This window comes from Argentina silus (genome assembly GCF_951799395.1).
Source record: "Argentina silus genome assembly, chromosome: 8".
Lineage (NCBI taxonomy): Eukaryota > Metazoa > Chordata > Actinopteri > Argentiniformes > Argentinidae > Argentina > Argentina silus.
The window spans coordinates 9,588,959-9,608,727 of NC_139662.1; the positions used below are offsets into that span (position 1 = coordinate 9,588,959).

The window sequence follows — 19,769 nt, forward strand, 5'->3', positions numbered from 1 at the left end:
AACCTAAAGTGCTATGCAGTATGATGCCTCATCAAATGGATCATGTGTACGTCAACCATATGATCAATATCTATTCGTATTGCCAGCTGTTCATCAGTTCACGAACCATAGTCACTTATTTGAAGAGCATTCTACAACCAGAGCCAACAATATATCACTCCACAGTGAATATTACAGTCCTACAAGAGGAGGAGACAAATTCTACCTTTGAAATATATACGTTCCAGACAACGTCCACAAGACAATACATACTTCCAATCTCATTCCAATCACAATTCCATATTATTATTGTAGGCCTATGATGACACAACAACAGCAACACACTGGGATGTACACCTCTGCAGATCCTCTTTACACATAACACATCACATAACCCAAAACACTAAATATGAGTCCGCCGTAGCAACAATATGAGTCCGCCATAGACTGAAGACCCATCTCTTCAGGCTACATCTCGACTGTCCTTCCTAAAGACCTCTTCATCCCCACTACCTCCCTGTATAGTTTCTCTACTGTAAATAAAAAAAAAAAGAGAAAAAAAAAGAAGTAGTTCTTCCTTCTTCTAGCATTGTGACTGCCAATGGCCCCTGGTCCCTCGCATAAATGTGTTTTTCTTATGATGACTGTTGTATAGATGATTGACTTACTTTAGACAAATGTACTTGTTGTAAATCGCTTTGCATAAAGGCGTCTGCTTAAATGTCTAAAATGTAAAGTGTAAAATGAGTGAATCACCAGAGATCACCAGTGTATCTGTATTGTAACAGCGACCCCAGCTGGTTACTTTGTACCAATACAACACAAGGACAACGACGCACAGATCCAGAGTGGTTTCACCTGACGTCACTGGTTTGCGCCCTACAGGGCGTGTGTGTGCGCGCCGTTGCAACCCACTTCGCGCTCAGGAGAGCTGTTATCATCAGCTGTAAGTCAAGTTTATGTTTTTATAGTCGGGGATTCGCTGTTCGTAGCGTTCGTTAGCTCTACGTTAGTGCAATTTTGTCCTAATTTAAATGCAAAAAAAAATCGTAGAATTAGTTTTTTTGGAAAGTGCCCCATTCTTTCAAAATTAGCCAAGCCAACTGCTAGCCTGCTAACTAACAAACAACTGATGAGCAGTGGAATTTGCGCGGATTGCTTAAAAAAAGGGAACAGCTTATTGCTATCTATAGACTATCTGTCTCAAGCTGGGAAACGTGCAAGTCAATCCCGTGTCCTGCTGGTTTTATGGGGACGTGTGCCTGATTTGTCAACATGTGAAAGTCAATACAGCTGTCAAAACACCTGTCATAATAGATTAGCCCGTTTCAAAACACAGCCTACCCCCTCCCTCTCCCCTCTTCTGCTGTGACGGTCTCAAAACCCACTGTATTGATTTGCGTTGCCTTGACTTCCATCGCACCATATTCTGACAAAGGTTATGCTTATTACGGTATTGCCCATTTGTAATCATTACTGACCTTTTCCATATCTGACTGTAGGGTCGATTGGGGAGTGTGTGGAGGTTTTCAGCTCCAGCATGGATTCTTCTGAACCATCAGGGCCAAGGACAATGAGACGGTCTCCTCGCTTGTCAAAGTCTCCTGAGAACACAGCTAAAGTAAGACATGGCTGAAGTCCTGAAGCAGTTTTTTTTTTTTTGGGGGGGGGGGGGGGGGGATGATAATAAGTCAATGAAGCTGGCCTGCTGTTTGAACATTGCACTAGGATATTTTAATGCATAATTGTATGAGGTATGTGGTCCTCTGTGGCTCAGTTGGTAGAGCATGGTGCTAACAATGCTTAGGTTGTGGGTTTGATTCCTGCTGGGACCATATATACTGAAATGTATGCACTCACTCCAATGTAAGTCGCTTTGGATAAAAGCGTCAGCTAAATGGCATGTATTATTATATTAGTTTGAACTCTGACTCTATATAGTATAGGTAAAAGATGCACAAGGTGTAAAGGATAGGCACAACCTCTTTTTTTTAAGATGACAGATGATTGGTGCAGACACAGAGGTGTTGCTGATAAACCAATGAGATGTTGTCCTGTAGCTGTAACTGTCAATCATCAACATTCACAGTGGAATTTGCCCGCTACAGACTTTCAGTTTACAACAGACAGCGTTCTGTCCCTTTGCAAGGCTGACTAGCCTCTGTTGAATCACTTTTTCTCTCAGAAGGAAAGCAACAAGGGAACGCGCAAGAAACCAGGCCTGCAGGAGGTGCGGAGGAAAGGAAGAATGGACAAAAGCAAAGGAGAGGAAGACATGACCAATCAACTCAAAAACCTGGTAAAGAGTTCACATGAATCTACTTTTTAGAAATCGAGGGTGTCAGTGCATATGAGAGAGAGAAATATAGTTGACCACAGTCTATTGGTGTGTGTGTGTGTGTGTGTGTGTGTGTGTGTGTGTGTGTGTGTGTGTGTGTGTGTGTGTGTAGGATTTGGGTAACAAGCCTTCAGCAACTGAGACGGGTCTGGTCTTCAATGACATCTTTACCCACCATCGTTGCCTTTGGGATCCTAGGTAATTTTCTCTGAACTGTGTCTGTTTCCATGTCTGTTTCTCTATGTGGCTCTACGCACATTCTCATGGTATTTGATGCCGCAGTGTCTTAGTCCAAGACTTCCAGTTGTCATGCACTCGTATTGATTTACTGATACACTACATGTTTCCACATGATCCAATCCAACTCTGTGTAAAGATTAATCCACTTCCCTTCATTCTGTAATCAATTAACTCACTGCATGTTAATGTTGTACAAAACAGGATTGGGACTTTGTCGTTGAAACAAGTATTCAACTCCTACTATGACGCTGATGTGATGAGAGTTGTTAAATAACATTATGATGGATTTAGTTCTTGCTTTAATAGTTTGTGTTCCCTTGCAGCCATCCAGAATGTCCAGAGAGAGTGAGCACCATGATAGACCTGATGGAGACACAAGGTCTGCGCTCTCGTTGCGTCCCAGTGGAGGTGAAGGAATACATTTTAAAAATATGTTTTAGGGCATATTGGGATAGAGATAGTAGAGATTGACAGGAAGGATGGGTGAGAGAGAGGAGGGATGACATGCAGGATATGTCGATGGCCGGAATCGAACCCGGGACCTTGCGATGATATGGTATGCGCCTTAGTGTGCTACGCCACTGAACGCCCCGGTGAAGGAATACTCTGAGAATCTACAAGAGGATAGGGTTTACTCTGTCGTTGTTCCCTGTTACTCTCTCTCTCTCTCTCAGGGGTTGACATATATCCTTTCTTTTATTCGTGTGTATTATTATATCACAGTCAGCCTTTTCTCTGTGTTATAGGCGAGGGCGGCCTCCGAGGAGGATCTCCTATTGGTTCACACGTAAGTTTGAAGGAACCAATGGTTGCCGTTTCTCGCCGTTTTATTTTCTCATTCCGTTGCCTGTTTTGGATTTGTTTTGACCTGTAAACGTGTGGTCTTGCGTCTATAGGAAGGAGTATGTGGAGCTGATGAAATCCACCCAGAAGATGGCGGAGAGTGAGCTTCGGTCTCTGTCTGACACCTATGACTCCATCTACATTCATCCTGTGAGTGGCGTCATGGTGGATTTAGTATCAGTCAAAATAGATTTTGGTATTTTTTTTTTATTTTTATCTCTATTGTTTTCTTTTGATGAATAGTGACCTGGATATAACTTCTTTTTTTTTGTTTATTTCGCTGAAACTTGTTGACCTTGACAGAGTGCTGATGCTGATATTACCATGATTGAGATATTTAACCCGTGGCAGTGTGTGTGTACTGTGTGAAGGGTGATGTATGTTTCTCCCTACAGGAGACCTTCTCATGCGCCTCCCTAGCCGTCGGGTCCGTCCTACAGCTCGTCGACAAAGTGATGACCTCAGAGCTCAAAAATGGATTCTCTGTTGCGAGGTGAGTCTCTCTAAAGCTATCCATGGACATTGTGTTTTTTTTTACAGAAAGAGTCTCTCGGTGAACTCTTGCATGTTCACTGCAATGTCTGATCTCTCTCTTGACACGACCAGACCACCGGGCCATCACGCGCACGTCGATAAGATGAACGGTTACTGTATGTTCAATAACCTGGCCATCGCTGCTCGCCACGCTCAGAAACAGCACGGGGTAGAACGGTGAGTCCTGACTCCCTACCGCCTTGACTCCCTACCATCGCCTGCATGTGGCAATACAGTATGGTATGACGTTCATGAAAAAGGCTCAATTGATTTAATGTAGTCTCTTGCTAAGTGTTGCCCGGTCTGTGTGTGTGTTGCAGAGTTCTGATAGTGGACTGGGACGTGCATCACGGCCAGGGAATCCAGTACATTTTTCAGGAGGATCCCAGGTATAACAGCACCTCTAACGTTACACCACGTCAGTTCCGGTTTTTGGATGTTATGACCTCATTTTCCACTTACTTGGTGTGTCGTAGGCTCACCTTGACACTTAATAATAGTGTTCTCATATCAACATACATGTATTGGCCACAAAGAGATGGAACATTTCTTGTGGGGATGTTTTTAAGCCGTCAAACTGAGAGCGGTGATTTGAGCTCCGTCCACTTTCCCAATATGGCTTACACTCGCAGCCGATCCCAGCAACAGTTGCTCAACTTGCGACTTGTGTCTGGTGAGCCTCCAGCACTCCAAGTAATTAGAAAATTAGGTCGAACATCGAAGATCCTGAACTGACCCTTTTGAACTGAAGTCTATGTTCGACAATGGACGAAAGAAGGTCTTTGTGCTAAGATCCTTTCGCGAAACTTTCCCCTGAGTAGTAGTTGGGACTGTTAAGGCGTTGTCCATGGTCCTGATCTGTTGTTTCTGTCATCTGTAGGTGCTGAACGGACAGCTTGGCTGTAATATCTACTGTATTATTACTCTACTTGCATTGCAACATTAATAATACGTTTCACTTTAGTTTTCTAATACCGTAAAATTTGTTTGGCTGAGGTTATATGACAACAATAACATGTCATAACATTTTAAACGTGCAATAACTTGCTTGTATATTATACAGTACATGTTACATTGTATGATGTTGCACAGTGTTTCTCCTCTGTCTGGGCAGCGTGCTGTACTTTTCAGTGCACAGATTTGAGGAGGGCTCCTTCTGGCCCCACCTGCCTGAGTCTGACAGCGGTGCTGTAGGGACAGGCTCTGGAGAGGGATACAACATCAACCTGCCATGGAACAAGGTACTGCCACTCCATTCTATTCAGTTCAATTCGTTTGTCAAGGTTTTCTTCGGCCTATGTTTCCCCAGGTACTCGTGATTGATTGACGTTGGTGTTTCAGGTGTATTTCTTCTATTCCCCCCCTCCTCCTCCTCTCATTTTACATGTGGTGACATTTGGGCTTGTTTTCTCTCTTTCTTTGTAGACTGGAATGAAAGATGGAGATTACTTGGCAGCGTTCCAGCAGCTTCTACTTCCTGTGGCCTATGAGGTATTGTTGAGCTGGCTAGTCCCACAGATTCCCACATGGTTGATCGACCATTCAAAATGTTCCCCCTTCCTGGTTCTTAATGTGTGAGTGTGTGTTTTGTTTACAGTTCCAGCCTCAACTTGTCCTGGTGGCGGCAGGCTTTGACTCAGTGGCTGGCGATTTCAAGGTAAGGACCAAAACAACTGTCCTGCTTCTACTATGCGTTTTTTTTCCGTTTTAATCATGTTTGCGTACTCGTCTGTGTGTGTGTCTGTGTGTTCCAGGGAGAGATGTCTGCCAGTCCCCAGTGTTTCTCCGTCCTAACTCACATGCTGATGGGCCTGGCTCAGGGTAAACTGATCCTTGCTCTGGAGGTAAACTTACTACAGTATACAAGCAACAACCATTTGCAGGGTTCTCCCCAAAAGAATGTAAGAGTGGCGCTGCTCCACTATGTAAACATTTCAAGGCATTTCTCTGTCTTATTTGATTGGAAGTGACACTGGTCTCATGTCTCAGGGAGGCTACAACCTACAGTCGACAGCAGAGGGGGCGTGTGCCTGTCTGAGGTCCCTACTGGGGGAGTCCTGCCCCCGCCTGGCCTCACCTGGAGCTCCTAATGACAGGTCGGGGGTTATAACCTGTCATAAAACCTGTCTTTGTTTGGTATTGTAGTGGCACATAACTATTATAGCTGTATAATGACATGCATTTACATTTTGTTCATTTTCTTGTCTTGATATTGTCTTGCATTAAAATGGTCCTCTGTGGCTCAGTTGGTAGAGTATGGCGCTAACAACGCTTAGGTTGTGGGTTTGATTCTTGCTGGGACCTTATATACTGAAAGGTATGCACTCACTGCAATGTAAGTCGCTTTGGATAAAAGCGTCAGCTAAATGTCATACATTATAAAATGCTCTGTAATTGTTTGTTTGGTATCATAGCTACAGTGCTACATCAATGAATAGTTTGTGGTTTGAGATAATATCACAACCTCCCTCCCTTTGTGTGTCTCTCCATGTGTTGCTCCAGTGCCCTGAAGTCCATCTCCAAGTCCATATCTGCACTGTACCCCTATTGGACAAGCCTACAGATACTAGGTGAGTGAACCAATCCCTATACCCCCTTTACTTCCATACACAAACACTTACCGCATTATCTTACTGAGCATAATCAGTCAGCGGGCATCCTATGGAGTCATTCTCGCTCTCTGTCTCTCCAGAGGGAGGTCCTCTCTCAGGGGCTGACCCCGTGACCCCCGCAGCAGAAGAGCAGGGGACAGAGAGCCCTGACCACAATCTGACCACAGGCCTTGTGTATGACCAAAGAATGATGGAGCACCACAACTTGTGGGATAGGTAAGGACCACAAACAATAGAACAGTACTCTTTAACATAAATGAACAGAAAATATACAGGAGCATTTCGATCTGGGTTTTGAAAGTGTTCTGAAAAAACGGGCGCCTTGATTTTATCGTGTGTAACGGTCTCTCCCAGCCATCACCCAGAACTGCCAAAGAGGATCTCCCGCATCTTCAACCTCCATGAGGACCTTGGCTTGGTGACGCGTTGCCAGCGGATACCGGCCCGTCTCGCCACCGAGAAGGAGCTGGCCCTATGTCACGGGTACAGCACACTGACATGCATCACTCAGTAGAAGTTGACTCAGGGACTCAGATTGGGTCAATTCCTGTTGAATTCGGACACAGAATTGATCTTGGTCATCTCAGGTCAATTCAATCCTGAATTGACTGGAACTTTGATTTGAATTGACCCTTAACCTTACTCAGAGGAGGTCCTCTTGTCTGGACCAGTCCTATTATTATTCTAATTGTTGTTATTATGTTTGGTAACACTTTAGTGAACACATATTAGGCACTCTACGTAGCCCCTCTAGACAACCCCACACATGTGTATATTGTATTTGGGGGTAAGGTGGGTCTTGAGGTTAGGGGGGCTAGCCAGTAATCAGTAAAGGTTGCTGGTTCAATCCCCGGATGTGAGCCAGTGATTGGAGGGTTGTTGAAACCATATCTGACTGGCCAGCTACTACATGACCTACACTGTACCATGAGAATAAGAAAAAAAAGATCTAATAAATGGCTAGTAATACCCCACAATTAGCCATTTAGAATCTACAAATGAGTGCCTTGTGTTCCCCGTACTAAAGTGTTACCAAATGTGTCAATGTTCAAATGTTTTCAGTCCTATGAATTACGTCATCTCTCGACACCTCTTTTACCCTACAAGCTTCAATATAACCTACCACGTCTATAAGCCATGTTTGTGTTGTTCTCTCTGTAGCCTAGAGCACATAGCCAAGATCAAGACAACAGAGAACATGAAGCCCCGGGATCTGCACAGGCTTGGGGAGGAGTACAACTCCATCTTCATCAGCAGCGAGAGCTACCGGAGCGCTCGGCTGGCTGCTGGGGCCTGCTTCAACACAGCAGAGGCCATACTCACTGGACAGGTACTGTAGACACTCCTCTCATTCCTCAACTGGACTTGCTCTCTCTGTGTTCGCCTGTGTCTATATGTCAGCATAAATATTGTGTAAAAATGTTGGTTTGTTGTACTTTTTAAGATGGTTCAAAATCCGATTCCACTCCCTTTTGTATTTTTTTTTCCCTTAAGATGAGAAAGAGAAGGGAGATGAAGGACATCACAGTAGAAATAGGCAGCCTTGTGGTTCCACCACCCCCACACACCAGTAGGGGGCAGTGTGGACTATAGATGGCAGCGCTTGCCTGTGGACCGATTGCAGGCACATTAGCTTGGGTTTTCTGGAGTCCATACGGTTGTGTGACCACGCTGTCTCTTGTTGTCCCCTCCAGGTGAGGAACGGAGTGGCCATCGTGCGTCCCCCGGGCCACCATGCTGAGAAGGACACCGCCTGCGGCTTCTGCTTCTTCAACACGGCCGCTCTGACCGCACGCTACGCACAGTCCATCTCCCACAAGCCCCTGCGAGTCCTCATCCTGGACTGGGACGTTCACCACGGCAACGGCACCCAGCACATCTTTGAGAACGATGACAGGTCGGTCGGTTGGAGAATAGTGTCGTGAAGTTGAATGTGTGTGTGTCATAGGGACATGGCTACCGTTCTGTCTACATAGAGCCCCCCCAAAAAAAACAGAAAAGTGCAAAAGTGCAAAACCTTGATTAGCTGAATCAGGTGTGTGTCACTGCTCAGCTGAGACAAAAGCCTGCAGTCCTGCGGCTCTCCAGGATCAGGACCAGGGGTCAGGATCACTGGGTTTAGAAAAAGCAAGGTCAAAAACGTCTCAATGCGGCATGCGTTCCTCAGTGCTGCTCACCCAGTTCTAAAGGCTGGCCCCCGCTCCTGTGTCTGACAGTTTGCCGTGAGAGACTTGCGTGTATCTTTAGGGGGCGAAGGTCACTTGGGTCACCTACTGTATCCTTCTCTCTGCTCCCCCCTCAGTGTGATGTACACGTCCCTCCACCGCTACGAGAACGGAACCTTCTTCCCTATGTCGGAGCACGCCGACTACGACAAGGTGGGCCAGGGGAAGGGCACGGGCTACAACATCAACATTCCATGGAGCGGAGGCAGGATGGGAGATCCCGAGTACCTGGCTGCCTTTCACTCTGTGGTCATGCCCATCGCCAGAGAGGTAAGGATGGGACTCTAGAGTGATTAACACTAGAGGGAGCACTCCTCCTAAATGATCTGAGCGCCGCAAAATCAATCTTCTTCATCTTCCGTTTCATTCATTGACACCGACAGATGTGGCGTCGCCATGCCGCCCCCTCCCCCAAAAGACATTTACAATCTGTAGAGAAACGTATTGATGAAGTAGACCATTGATCCAGTTAACTGAAGCCTTCCAAGCTCTTTGGAAGTCCCACCCTTAGTTGAATTATACATGGCGCCGCTCACGCTGTCACTGATGCAATGGAAAGATAGCATGTGCTTTCTCTAGGGATATAGACTCTGTGGGACGGACACTCACTGAGACACAAGTGGTACATAAAGGGAAGAATCTATGGATGCATTGAGTATGGAGGGTGTGTGTAGAGGGTAGTTTACCTTAGAAACAAAAACACTTTGAGGTGGCACTCCTCTTCAAAAGTGAATTCAAGTTTGGTTCCGACTTGATTTGTTTGTCATATTTGTTTTCTACTGTCTGTGATAGCATTGTCTCTCTCTCCCTCCTTCCCTCTCTCCACAGTTTGACCCAGGGCTGGTTCTGGTGTCTGCAGGGTTCGATGCCGCAAGAGGAGACCCTCTAGGGGGGTACCAAGTCACGCCCGAGGGTTATGCCCACCTCACCCACCAGCTGATGAGTCTGGCTGGGGGGAGAGTACTGGTCATACTGGAGGTCAGTGGTGGGCATTGACGCACACACAGGTGCTGGTGTAATGTACACATTTACTATGGCTTCCACATTGACATACAAAGTATACAGCACCTGTCTATTCTGTTCTCTGTCTGGCCTTGAATGATGAATGGTGCCATGGTGACTGTATTGACTTTGTATTGAGTTTGCTCAGCTTTCAGCAATGCTTTGATGTGATGCTACAGTGCCCTAATGCATGTCTCTCTCTCTCTCTCTCTCTCTCTCTCTCTCTCTCTCTTTCTTTCTCTTTCTTTCTTTCTTTCTTTCTCTCTCTCTCTCTTTCTTTCTTTCTTTCTTTCTTTCTTTCTGGTCCACAGGGAGGCTATAACCTGACCTCCATCTCTGAGTCCATGTCCATGTGCACGTCTACGCTCCTGGGAGACCCCCCTCCCTTACTGCCCCTCCTGCCCCCGCCTCACCCTAACGCAGCCGCCAGCATCAACAACGTCATACGTGCTCACGCCCCCTATTGGAGGTCCCTCAGGATACAGCGTGAGTCTGTCTGTCTGTCTCTCTGTCTGTCTGTCTGTCTGTCTGTCTGTCTGTCTGTCTGTCTGTCTGTCTCTCTGTCTGTCTTTGTAGCATTGAAAAACATGTGTTTTTTGATGAGTAAGTGATGATGGTAGAATAAATCTGACAATATCTGAAGTAATGTTTCAATGATTTGCATTGGCCTTCTTGCCACAGTATTGGTTAATGGAAGAATCCATGTTTTATGATAATGTTTTAGTATTACAGTTGTGTTGCTCTCCCCACAGTTCCAGAGTCTCTCCGCTTGTCTCTGCCTTCCCCCAAACCGAGAGGCAAACGGACCTCCAAGGGCAAAGGCAAGAGGTCTCCCAGACAGGGACAGGGACAGGGAAGCCCAGGGCAGGTGGAGACACCAGAGAGAGAGGGCTCTGCCAAGCCACCGCTGCCCCCTACTGAGAGGGGGGATGAGGACCTGGATGACCTCACACGAGGACTGGTCTCCCTGGACATCAACCAATCAACCTCCTCACCCAATCCCAACCCAGCCTCAGTGCCTGTGGGAGGGGCCAGGCAGAAGGTCAGGCCCAGCCCACAGAAGAGTCCCATGGCAGAAGAAAAGGTCAAAGCTGTTCCAGCTACCCCTGAAATTCTCAAAACAACTCCTGATATGAAGTCAGAGACACGGGTAAGAAGTGTGATGAATGTCATCATGATGGGCGTCATCACGTCAACTTGTTTTTGAATTTGTTGTGGTTAAATTTGAATGAAAGAAAAGCAATTTCACTTCCTGTAGGCTGTTGCCGAGGCGACCTCCGACAAGGTCGCCAGTGGAGACAATGAGAGCGCTGCAGTGGGGGGGGCCTCTGGTTGGTCCAAAGCCCTGAAGGAGGAGCCAGTGTTTGAGCTGATCTGCGAAGGCCAGGATATGGATGGGGTATGCCATCTACCATCACTGTTATTGTGTACTATTGACAGACCCTTAGAACAGTGTTTCTCAGTCCCCTGCGCACTGGGATGTTGACTGCAGATTTAGTTAATTCATAAGTGCTAGTTTTAATACAAGTGGTCCTATAGTAAGGAAGATTGCTGGTCCTTGTGTCAAAAAAGTTTGAGAAACACCAGTCAGCTGTAGTATAGATTATACTTGTATGAATTCCTTTTTTTGATGGTACAGTAGGTAGGTTCAAATCTGTGGTCCGGGCTGTGGTTGTATATTGTAGAGAACCATGCATGTGGTGGAGCCCCTGTCCTGGTGCCCCCACCTAGAGACAGTGAAGCCTGTCCCACCAGGAGGGATAGATGTGTTCCTGCCCTGTGAGGACTGTGGCACAGACGCTGAGAACTGGATCTGTCTCTGCTGCTACAAGGTACTCAACACACAGCTTTTATACAATGTACATTTTGTTAACGATAGCTGCAATTCAGCCTTTTGGCTGCGAATGTGTATGTTTTTTAAAAAAGAAAATGTTTTAATAAACTCAAAGACAAGTCAGTCATGCATTGATGGCGTGAAGACTGTTGTGAATAATTGACACCCAAACAAGATGGCTGACACAAACCTGACATGACTCTCTTACTGGTGTGTGTTTCTCTGTGTCCAGGTGTTCTGCGGTCGCTATGTCAACGAGCACATGGTGACCCACGGCCTGGTGTCGGAGCACCCTGTGGTACTCAGCTTCTCAGACCTCTCCGTCTGGTGCTACTCCTGTGAGGCCTACGTCCACAACAAGGTCAGACTCAGGTTTACAATACAGTATAAAGCTCTGGTTATTTTTTTTACCGTAGTCGTAATTCAAAGAAAGGTCGACCGCACACTCTTACTCTGATGCAATTATTTCTTTACCAATGGCAAGCCGTACCGTAGTATTCTCATACCTATGTTTCTCTTTCTCTTTTTCTCCTTCACCCTCTTTTGTCAAGGTGGTGTTTGAAGCCAAGAATGCGGCCCACTGTGTCAAGTTTGGAGAAGACATGCCTCTCTCTAACTAAATAGCCTCTCTAGAGTTAAAGTGGAAGAGGTGCTGTAAGTCAAAGAGGACAACACACAATTTGTGATTTGTGTTTTTGTTTGCCTTTTAGTGTGTAAAGGAGTGAAAGCAAAATTGACATCACCACTGTTCTGGTCTTGATGCTGCAAATATTGGTGCATCAGCTAAACAAGTAGCCATGGCTGTGCCTTCAATTATTTCTCTCTCTCCTCTCTCTCTCTCTCCCAAAGAGAATATCATAAGTACCATCAATCACATGCACAAGACCAGCTAGAGCATGATCTAAATATTGATTATGTTTTCATAGATATTAGTGGCAGCATCACTGTGGTACATTGTTTGTACCAAAACCAAAACCTGTCACATCACATAAACAAATCTGAATGTTGAGCTATTCTCAGATTTCACTGTATTCCTTCATGTCTGGATTCGGGGTTTTATCTGGTAACATTGGTGCATTATATATTATCCAACCTTTTAAAGTATTGATTCTTGCCAAACCACTGAAATGGTTGACTTCACTTTGAATCACTTATGTGTATCAGCTAGGCTAAATACAGAGTCTAGAATGGATTTACTGGAATATATTTGATCATCACCAGCCACAATACTGTTTGCTACCTTTAATATTTAATTTAAACCTCCTCTCTTGTTTGAATGTGTAGTCCATATAGTAGAAATAGTCATTCAATCGCCACCACACCAAGGCAAGGTACCAAGTCAAGTATTAACATATTTATATTTTCAGTCTGGCAGGCATTGGCCAGCAAAATACAAAATCTCTATTACTTAAAAGCAATATACTGTATAGTGCAATATTACATCAATATCTTTTGTAATTGTTTTGTTATTGTACTTGTCTTTTTGTTATGTATCTGACGCACATATTCAATGCCAATACATTTTATATTGTAATACTTGCTTTTACTTTGAAATGTAATCACTGTAACTTATGGTCTCTTTTTATGTTAAACAATGTGCCACTATGGTTTGAATTTTGATATTACAGCCTGTTTAAAAAAATCAATCTGTCTGTTGTGTTTTCTTTCAGCTCACTGATAGTTCTGTGTCCCCTGAATGCCCTCTCTTGCCATTTTTATTTATTTATTTATTTTCAAATAGCCTGACCAACCAATTGAAAAACCGTAGTTGTCGTGACTACTGGAATGACAATATCATTATTAGGAGTAATTCAACATCAACATCATTGATTCATACTGTGTTTGGATTGTAATGCTCCCTAACCTGACAGCCTCTGTGGTCAGCCTTTGGTTCTTATTGTTCTAGAAGGCCTGTGATGTAGACACGGTGGATAGCCACGACTGTAGCAGCTCGATGATGTAAAGTCCTGAAGACCAATCTCTCTCTGATTTGATGTGATGCTACGGTGTCTTAATGCATGTGTGTGTCTGTCTCTCTGTCTGTCTCTCTCTCTTTCTCTCTGTGTGTGTGTGTGTGTGTGTGTGTGTGTGTGTGTGTGTGTGTGTGTGTGTGTGTGTGTGTCTCTCTCTCTCTCTCTGTGTCTGTCTCTTTCTTCTCTTCTCTGCTCTCTGTACTGTCTAAGCCATCAATAAAGTCCTGAGCATCTTAACCTTATGTCACCTCCATTCATTCATCCAATCCATCCATCCATGATCCATCTCGTGTAAGACTCATGACGTCCTGAAAACCAGTTCTTGCTTTGTAGAAGTCACACGCAAAAACGGAACTCAGAGGATCAAGGTTGACTGATGTCATTGATCTGTGAGATGATCCGTACTGCAAGGATGGGGCGATATGTGTTATATAAGACTACTTTCTTTCACTATGAGTCTATGAGTCAATGTTTCTAAGGAAACATTGACCTTGTTCCAATCTGCACACATCATTACTCAGTATTTACTCAATATAACATATGCAAATGTAGGAATCTCTTTCTATATACAGTATGCCCTCTAAATTATGTACTTTGCCCTTCCAAAGAGCCTTAGTCAGAATGATGCTGTTTTACATGCTGTCTGTAATCACAACAATTGCTGTTCCATGTAGCCTACACTGTGTGTGTGTGTGTGTGTGTGTGTGTGTGTGGTGACGGTTGGTCTCTTTCCTAATCAGCATTCTGTCCACAGGACAAGTTCACCCCTGGTCATTGAGTGATGTTCTATGCATCACAAGGAAAGGTTTATGATCTGCCCCTGGACATGTAGGGTGAAGGATAGTTACGCACTGTGTAGACAGCCACATACAGTAGAGCTCGGAGAAAAACGAAGGAGTGCTTATTATACCCAAGACTGTTTTACACCTTTGATATCACCTTCTCCACCCCTCATTCTCAATCACCGTTTATTATGGTGTAGAGACGCTTGTTGGAAAAACAACAGTCCACTGCCTCTACTTTCCTGTGTCCTTTCTGGTTCTGTGTGTGCATACGTACTGAGTTGTTCCGGAACCTTTTCTCCAGCTCCCTTCGGTCTCCTCCGCCATCATTCTGCATCACTGCTCAGTGCTGCTGCAGCATTCTGTGGTGGAGCAGAAAACCCTTCCCCCCAGCAGACCACTGCTACACTACAATCTCTCTCTCTCCCGCGCTCTCTCCCCTCCCCTCCCCTCCCCTCCCCTCCCCTCCCCTCCTCCATCCACCCCGCTCTCCGTCCCCCCTGCCTGCCATCCTCCCTCTCTCTCTGCCCCCCCCTCCCTCCCACCCTCCCTCTTATCCCCTTTCCTTCGCTTCTCATCCTGCGTGTGTGACGGAGAGAATAGCTCCTGTGCTGATGGTTTAGGCCTGTAGGTGTTGTCGCTGATCCAGCCACCATAATTCCACGGGGGAAGAGAGAGAGAATCCCTTCATCGAAATGGTTTATTTCTTCATTACTCCCTCGTTCGTTTCTGACTAGATCCCTGTGTATCCCTGTCATCTGAGTCTCTTTTAATCAACTGGAGAGAACAAAATCACAGCATTCAGCAGCCGCCATCATAAAGGTGAACCTCTTATTATATCTCATTCTAACATTTGTTGGTCTTTGTTATAACATAGATTTTCGTGATGTTTGTGATCTTTTCTCTCCATTAGATAGACATAATTCTTTGTGCATAATCCTTAGTGCATGTTGTCAAATGTATCTTTGTGTAGTACTCCTTCATATCCAACCACACTATGACTGGTCCATGTGTCTCTCTATGATGGTCTGTCTGCCTTTGTATCCATCATGTCTATTAGTGATCCCCTTTCCTCTGGAATTAAACCTCATCTAATCTAGTCATTCTCCTGCCTTGTTGCTGTTTTGTGTTCTTCCTGTTGTTGTTGTTGTTGTTATTGGTGATATCTCCTCCCTGACTCCTATTCCCATCATGCCCCATGCTGCAGCCATGGCGATGACACCCCACACGGCGGAGGTGGCACGACTCTACCAAACGGAGTTCATCCGCAGTGCCCGCGCCGTGGGTGTTCTCTGGGCAGTCTGCACCCTGTGCTTCGCCATCATCGAGGTGGTCATCCTCATCCAGCCGTCCTGGGTGGGCACGCGGGAGCTCCACTACCAGCAGGGAGGCGGACCCCCTCCCAAGTCCGGCACCCTGGGCCTGTTCGAGGTGTGCTCCTGTCCTGTGTGCCTCTTTATTGATTTGTTTATTTGAATTGTATCTTTATTCAACCAGGCCAATCAATGAAGAACAAAGTCTTATTTTTAGCTCTGTTGGTAGAGCATGGTGCTAGCTATGCTTAGGTCATGGGCTTGATTCTCTTTGGGACCATATACACAAACAGTATACACAAACAAGTACTCACTGTACTGGAAGTTGCTTTGGATAAAAGTACCTGCTAGATGGCATCTATTATATTCATTGTATTGTTTTGGTAGGTGTGCCTGGAGTCCGACTGGCCCGTGCCGGACTGTAGGGGCTCCCTGAACACTCTGACCCCGCTGCCAGCCTTCCAGTCCCCGGCTGTGCTGGTGTGTATGTCCCTGACCATGGTGTGGGCCAGTGTGGGATGCCTCTGCCTCTTCCGCTTCTGTAACGCTGCCACCGTCTATAAGATCTGTGCCTGGCTGCAGCTGACTGCAGGTACAGTAATGGTGTGTGTCATTGGGTGAGGGTGCCGTCTAAGTGGACAATTTGTGAATTGAGTCTTGTACAATGCCGTGGCTCCCTTGAATAACAAAATGAATATCTCAGTGGGACTCACCTTGATTAATAAAGTATAACAGCAACAACAAAAACTATGAACATATTTGAACTGTTATGAGTTCTTAGAGGCATCTTCAAATAATGAGAGAATTTCTGTCATAGCTCACATTAAATATAACCCTTGAAGTAGCAAAAAACCCCAACAATATTCCTAATTATTCAAAGTATTAGTTTGGACACCCCTTCCATAATGAAACTGATCCAACACTATTGTGTTTTCCTTCCAGGCTTCTGCCTGGCTCTGGCCTGTGTTCTGTTCCCCGACTCCTGGGAATGTGCTGAGATGAGAGCCCTGTGCGGGGAGGGAGTGACCAGCTTCTCCCCAGGGAACTGCTCTGTCCACTGGGCCTTCATCCTGGCCATTCTGGGGGTGCTGGATGCTGCCATCCTGGCCACCCTGGCCTTCGTGCTGGGCAACCGCCAAGACGCACTGCTGCCAACTGATGCCAAGGATGGTGAGAAACCATGACGCCTACGTACTTTAACATACGTCTAATCATCTAATGCTGATTAATAATGCAAAGGGCAGATATTCTGGTTGCATCGCAAGTACAAGTACAGTAGTCTACTAGAATATCTGAATATCTATTAGTCAGGGATTTCTATGCAAATTTGAGGTAGCCAGTTTGAGGTAAGGGATATTTCCTGTCATGCAATATGTATGTCGGAAGTATCTCTCCCAATTATAATTGAGAAACTAATGCTGAAATCACAAGGCATGTACTGTACAGCAACAGATGGAAATGTGTGTTGTCTGATGAAGCTTGAGTTTACAAGGCAACAAATGATTATGATTATTAGATTATTATTCTACAATTTATACCATCCCAAGACCAAATGGAATTCTACAGAAAAATCAAAGGACCTTATCAAATGAGGAGACTTTCTGGCAAACAAAAATAGTATTCAAATCATAAACAGTGTTCTCCAATTTGGCTTTAATCATGTGGAGCATTATCAAACACTGGAAAGAAAGAACCCTTTTGAGTTCCAAGTAGAACCCTTTTGGGTTCCATGTAGTCAAACTCTGTTGGGTTTCCTCTGTGGAAAGGGTTCAACTTGTTCAACATGAAAATCATTTGAATGAAACCCTTTTTTGGTGATAACTAGAACCTTTATTTCTAAGATTACTATCGCATATTGATGTGGCTCCTGAGATGTTAAACACTTCACTATTGTGAGATCTGATCATCTGTGCAGTGTGACTGCAATGTAGGAGACCTGGAACACAACCTCAATCTGCCCCTTCAGATTGTAATGACCCTCTTGTTTCCTCTCCTCTTTGTAGTGACTGGGTTCCTGCTGTCTGCGTAGGCTGGTTTGGCAGCCATTTTGTGTCATGCATACAGGTGAGGCCTCTCTCTTACTCTTGATCTCTTTGGGCAATGTATGCCTTCCTTTTGTCTGTTTTTAAATAGTTTTAGATCACTAATCATGAAAAATCAAGATATAAGATATATTTGGAGTTGTTTGAATATTGATTTTGTTTTAATACTATGAAAATATTATACATTTATTGTGTCTTTCCTCCACTCTCCCTCACTCTTCATTAATTTTGGATATTTCTGTCATTATTCTCATGTTTCTTTTGTCCCTATAACCATCATTTCATTTCCTCTCCTCCTTCTCTCCAGAGGTGGTCCTCTCATCATTTCATCCGTGATCGATCTCCTTCGAGAAGAATCCAACAAATCGTTCACTCCTCCCCCTCGGCATTACATCATCTCCATGCATAGCCTGTTTACATAATCTCCCTGGCCAGAAGCTGTTACCTAGCAACCATATCGCCACCGTGTTTTCCTTGAGATGGAAGGCGAGCAACATTGTCCTTGGATGTTTGTCCTCGAGAGAGGCGGTGACCATATGGAGTAGAGGAGGAGAGGAAATGGTGACACAGGAAGAGAGATAGTGCCAATTAATACTCAATGTTCAGTGTTTGAGAGGCTAGTAAGAATACAGTATTTTTTATTTTATTTGTAATTTTTGTTCACTAATAGGAATGATTATCCATTATTCAAATCCAGATTTAAATCATTATGGTTTTAATAATCTTATATGGTCATGAGGATGTACTGGAGCTGAAGATGGATGAAAAGCTTTGATGTAGAATTGTCTTATATTACAAACATTGCTTCTGTTTTTTCTTGGTATATATATTTTTGGAAGTACATGTTTGTTTGTATTGAGACTGATGAATACTGTCATTTGCCAAATGATGTTAGCATCCTTTTGTGCTCTTTAAGGATACAGTGTATGCATGTCTTTTTGTCTAGTGAGCGTTGACAGACATTAGATCTATAGGCATAACGATTTTTAAGGCAAAAGATTTTATCTTTGAATGTTTGTATTGAATGTTTGTATTTACGTATGTACGGTATGTATGCAATGTACTGTATGTATGTTAGAATTCTTAATAACAAAAAACGCAACTGTATTAACTACAATGTAGCTGTTTAGACAGGAAAAGTGTAACATGTCATCTCAAATATAATGTCTTTATATTTGTAGTATTACTTGTGATGACTAGGAAGATAAACAACATCTTAAAATGCAATGATGCAGCATATTGAACTTTTAATCGCAACAGAGAGAGATAAGTCATGTTTTCACATAGAATTTTATTACTGTGATCCACTATAAAATATAGTGCGCAGATATGTATTTTTGTACAAGATTTTTTTGAATGCACAAATATTGGAAAAGCCACAATAATTTGAACCACAGTTCTCTTCACAAACTCACATAATAATGGAAATTAAGGGGGGGGCTATGTTTTGGGAGGCAAGGGGAGATAATGGTGGGGGGGCGGGGGCTGTGTTAGTGAGGTGAGGAGAGGGCTTTGGAGACACCCTTTGGGGGGTATTAGTTGCACATCCAGTATAACATATGTTTTGCATTGACAGTACTCTACTGTGTGTAAGCCACTGGCAAAGCAGGGGGGGGGGGGGGGGGGGGACAAAAGGACAACTCTTTAAAGCAAAGTGGCAAATCAGTAAATACGTAAACAATGCATCCTTGGCAAGGTCAGGAGGCGTACAGTAGTAGCAACATATCCATGACCATGTGGTAGTTTGCAAACACAAGAGCCTTCAGCCTGTAAAGCCTGGCGTGAACTCGCTTTTCCCACTGTACACATACTCTGGAGCTGAGGAGAGCACAGACAGAGAGCCACATCATTGCTGTCCTACTTTAACAAGTGAAATATGACTGTACTGTACCTTTGTTTTTATGATAGAGAAATCATGTACGGATAATATCGAAGTATTTGGTCCTGCATGACCCTTGTGCATATACCTCGTCTTGTGATGCGATGTAACTCAGTGCCGATGAAGAGCATTACTGCTTTTACTTCCCAAATATTGCAAGAGGGGTAATAAAC

General features: G+C 44.5%; 2 protein-coding genes across 3 annotated transcripts; both read left to right on the forward strand.

Moving 5' to 3' along the window:
- Positions 1-878: 878 nt before the first annotated feature.
- hdac6 (histone deacetylase 6) lies at positions 879-13,739 on the forward strand. 2 transcript variants are annotated; one of them, XM_083675270.1, is made up of 28 exons: positions 879-925; positions 1,482-1,600; positions 2,165-2,278; positions 2,430-2,515; positions 2,881-2,965; positions 3,304-3,344; positions 3,454-3,550; positions 3,796-3,893; positions 4,007-4,111; positions 4,255-4,323; positions 5,049-5,175; positions 5,360-5,425; positions 5,532-5,591; positions 5,689-5,778; positions 5,924-6,030; positions 6,437-6,504; positions 6,627-6,762; positions 6,901-7,029; positions 7,708-7,876; positions 8,241-8,443; positions 8,849-9,041; positions 9,600-9,749; positions 10,085-10,259; positions 10,526-10,923; positions 11,032-11,172; positions 11,459-11,605; positions 11,840-11,968; positions 12,159-13,739. In XM_083675270.1, the coding sequence occupies exons 2-28, from the start codon at positions 1,520-1,522 to the stop codon at positions 12,225-12,227; spliced, it is 3,333 nt and encodes a 1,110-aa protein (XP_083531396.1). In that variant the 5' UTR covers positions 879-925; positions 1,482-1,519; the 3' UTR covers positions 12,228-13,739. The 2 variants fall into 2 exon arrangements, with proteins under 2 accessions (XP_083531396.1, XP_083531397.1); XM_083675271.1 differs by lacking the exons at positions 879-925; positions 1,482-1,600; positions 2,430-2,515 and having other exon boundaries at positions 2,221-2,278.
- A 1,832-nt stretch (positions 13,740-15,571) lies between these two features.
- On the forward strand, positions 15,572-17,704 carry lhfpl4b (LHFPL tetraspan subfamily member 4b; the record flags this gene model as incomplete). The annotated part of the gene is made up of 4 exons (XM_083676015.1): positions 15,572-15,793; positions 16,063-16,267; positions 16,618-16,845; positions 17,679-17,704. 4 exons carry the CDS (start codon positions 15,572-15,574, stop codon positions 17,702-17,704), a joined length of 681 nt encoding a protein of 226 aa, XP_083532141.1.
- Between the last annotated feature and the right edge of the window lie 2,065 nt (positions 17,705-19,769).